Source organism: Chaetura pelagica, unplaced genomic scaffold (assembly GCF_000747805.2).
Source record: "Chaetura pelagica isolate M959 unplaced genomic scaffold, ChaPel_1.0 scaffold344, whole genome shotgun sequence".
Classification (NCBI taxonomy): Eukaryota; Metazoa; Chordata; class Aves; order Apodiformes; family Apodidae; genus Chaetura; species Chaetura pelagica.
Window position 1 is genome coordinate 1,384,809 of NW_009953098.1, and position 3,520 is coordinate 1,388,328.

General features: G+C 50.5%; 1 protein-coding gene across 1 annotated transcript in view; it reads left to right on the top strand.

Moving 5' to 3' along the window:
• RBM41 (RNA binding motif protein 41) overlaps positions 1-3,520 on the top strand; it is a 6,728-nt gene that overhangs the window by 808 nt on the left and 2,400 nt on the right. The window contains 3 exon segments of the mRNA XM_009997200.1: positions 476-620; positions 896-1,088; positions 3,479-3,519. Coding sequence (XP_009995502.1) covers positions 476-620; positions 896-1,088; positions 3,479-3,519 — 379 coding nt within the window.

The window sequence follows — 3,520 nt, forward strand, 5'->3', positions numbered from 1 at the left end:
GACACGCGTGGAGCAGGTCCCCAGGGAGGGGTCAGCAGGGTCCCGGCTGCCACACCGCGCGGGTGTGCGGGGAACGTGGGTCTGGGGTCTGGCTGCGTGGAAGGGAAAAGGCAGAATTCCATGGAGTGCTGCTCAGATTCACTGGTTTTCTTTTCCCTCGTGTTTTTTTTTTTCCCTTCTTGAGTAATTTCAAACGAGCAGGGTCTGTTTAAATACTGATGCAAACCAGCTTTCCAACAGTAAAAGGTTGCACGTGTTGTTTGTCTCTTGTGTTTTGTTTTTGGTGGTGGTGTTGTTTTTTTTTTAATCCCTGTGGTATTTTTAATTTTCTCAAAGTAGCCCCAGATCTGTTGGCTTTTCCCGTTACCATTAGTGGGAGCTTTGGTCAAGTAGTTTTGATTCCTTGTTGTGCTTTAAGTCTTGTAAAAACAGTCCAGGAGGCAGAGAGGCTGGAGTGTGGGTGCGTTTTGAGCAGTGTTTTACCCCTTGCCTCACTGCCCCAGGGTTAACAGCAGCCTGTCCAGCGATGAGCTCCTGGTGGAAGACCTGGAGACAGAAGGAGAAAGGCAGCTGAAGAGCCTCCTGCACCACCAGCTTGATACCACAGCCTCCATCGAGCAGTAAGTCCTGACCTGGCCCTGGGGGAGCGGCTGGAGGGGCTGCTGAGGGGGGTCTGGCCATGTGAGGGGCAGCAGTGTGGACTTGAGGATCTTCAGAGGTCTCTTCCATCCCTTATGATCCTTGGAAGAGGGTTAGGAGAATATGGCTCAGGTGTGTTTTGGAAACCTGGCATCTCTGCTGAGGAGCAACAGGACCAGGCCTGGCTGCGGGGAGAGGCCAGCCTGGTTTCTGAGTGCTGAGTTGTTTCCTCTTCTTCTGTTGCTTTGGGTTACAGGTGCAAGTCAAAGCGGAGATGTTTTGCTCCTGCAGCTTTTTACAAGCCTTTTGGGGAAGAGGCTGCAGGGGCTTTGACCCTGTCACAGTTCCAGGCCCTGCAGGAGAGCGACAAAGAAACCGCCTCCCTCCGGGAGCTGGGGCTCTCCGACTCAGAGATCCTGCTTTGGAAGAACAGGGCTTCAACAGGGAAGGTAGGAGTGCTCTGCTCTGATAGGAATGTGGTCAGGCCCCTCTAACTCCACAGCCTGTGGCACCTTGATAGGAAATTCAAGTCCTTTTTAAGCTCTCTGGGAGAAAATCGCCACTCTGTGTGTCTCTTGCCTTTAGGCCAGCGTGATCCCACATCTCTGCTGGCCTGTTTTCTGTGGTGGAATTGTCTGTGCTAAAAGCTGTGGTGGGGAGACGAGCTGATCTTTTGGAACACAGCAGGACATGACTGCATCCCTGCCTCTGCCTTGATGGTCTCAAGCAAATCATTTCACATGTATGTAGCTGTGTAAGAAGGATTTAAAGGCCAGAGAAGGAAAAAGAGGAAACATTTCAGAGTCCCTCTACCTCCTCCTTTCTGTATTCTGACACATCTCTGGCTCCTAGGGCTGGCTTGGGACAGCTGGCTGTAGGGAGGCTTTTGTACATTCTCCTCAGGGGCTTGCAGATGCTTCAAGGGACTGAAAACAGCTATGTAGAAATAGCAGTGCAGAGCTGTTAGACCAAGTGTGCTCCTCTTTGAGTGCAGTTTGCAGAGCAGTGCCACAGCAGGTTTCTCCCCTTCTCCCACTTTCACGTTCCAGGGACAAGGGTCTTTTGTATCAGGTGCACTGGAGTCTCCTGCTCTTAACTTGGTAAGCCTGAAAGTGCAAAACAGGACTTGGGCTGACTCTTGGCTTCCCTCTGTCTCTCCTCTTCTGAGCAACAGTTGTGTGCAGGAGGAAGCAGTTTGTGGTAATCTTCTCCCACTTTCACGTTCCAGGGACAAGGGTCTTTTGTCTCAGGTGCACTGGAGTCTCCTGCTCTTAACTTGGTAAGCCTGAAAGTGCAAAACAGGACTTGGGCTGACTCTTGGCTTCCTTCTGTCTCTCCTCTTCCTGAGCAACAGTTGTGTGCAGGAGGAAGCAGTTTGTGGTAATTATGGTTTTGCCTCTCTTTGGTTGAAGTCATTACTTGTTTAGGTGTTTAAATACAAACACAGCCCTGGTGTGGCCTGCATGAAAGCTTGGGGTGGTGTTCATTTAAGAATGAAAATTGATGTCAGCAGTACCAGCTGTTGTCTTTGGCATGAAGTCAGTTCTGGGATTTTTAAAAATAAAGATCAGCATGGAAAACACTCTGAGAGAAGGAACCAGTAACATTAGGGTACATCATCTACAGCTCATGAGAGAAGATGACTAGTTAGAGAGAAAGCCCCAGTCAGGTAGTGATGTACAGCTTGGGATGTGGAGGCCCTGGGTGAGATTCCACCAAGGAGGAATCAGCTGAGACAGAGAGGACTTCAGGTTGCCCAGGAAGCTCTCAACAAAGAGAGCTGCTATTTTCAGCTGTTAAGTTGCAGCTTTTTTGAAAACAAAGTGCTACAAATTATTTCCTGGATTTGCTTTTTCATGTAAACAGCATTTTGTGCCCCAGGGAAGCTGTGAATTGGTGAATGGAAGCCGTGCAGATGTGAGCTCCTGCAGCCAGGTGGGAAGGGAGAGGTACCCATGGGAAAATCTTTGTTAGATTGTGCTCATTGCAGGGAGAGAGCCTGGTTTCTTGCCTCAGGCAGAAGGATCTGCCACAGTAATACTTGGACTAAATTTGAGACAAGCAAATCCACCTACAGCTCCATTAAAGGGTGTTTTCTGGATTCTGATAGAGGTGGAAGAGGAACAGAAACGCCCCTCCAGAGGTTGGGGTGTGTCTCTGTGCTTTGGCAGCAGAGTCTGGTGAGTTTCAGCAGTGCCCTGGCCCCTGCAGTGAGGTTTATTTATTCAGGAATGCTCACTTGTAGCTACCTTAGCTATGAGGTCTGTGCTGCAGTAGCTGGGTGGTTTCTGGGAGGTGGTTCATGTGGAGCTGGTCAGGGGGTTAGTCCTCAGCATAAGCTGATCCTCAGGTGCCAAATGTCAGCTTGGGATCCACTTTTCAGCAAATGAGGTTTTCTCAGTGATGTCAGGGCCACAGTCCAAAAGCTTGGTGGAAACTCGACCTCAGGGAGGGATGCTATAGGCATGGCAAAAGAAATACCCAAGGGGGCTTATGCAGTTACACTAGGTAACTTAGAAAATGGCTATAGCTGGCCCGGGCAGGGTCTGCTGGGACAGGGGGACACGGGGACATCAGGCAGTGAGGCCAGGGGATAGAAAGCAGCACAGAAAGGTCAGGAGAAAGGCTTTGTTTGCTCAGTTCTCTCAAGAACTGAGGGTTGCTGAGTGGTTCTATCTCTGTGCTACCCTTGCAGTGACAGGACCTCTTGGTGACCTGTTTCCTGGGGTCCGGTTCCTAGTTACACCCCCTCCCAGGTTTGGAGGATGCAAAGTTGGACTGATGGCTGAGTCTTTGAAGGCATGTGTCATATCTGAGCAAAACCGTGCCTGTCTTCCAGGGCTCTGGGCTGGGGGCAGCCCCAGAGGCCACGCAGGACCGG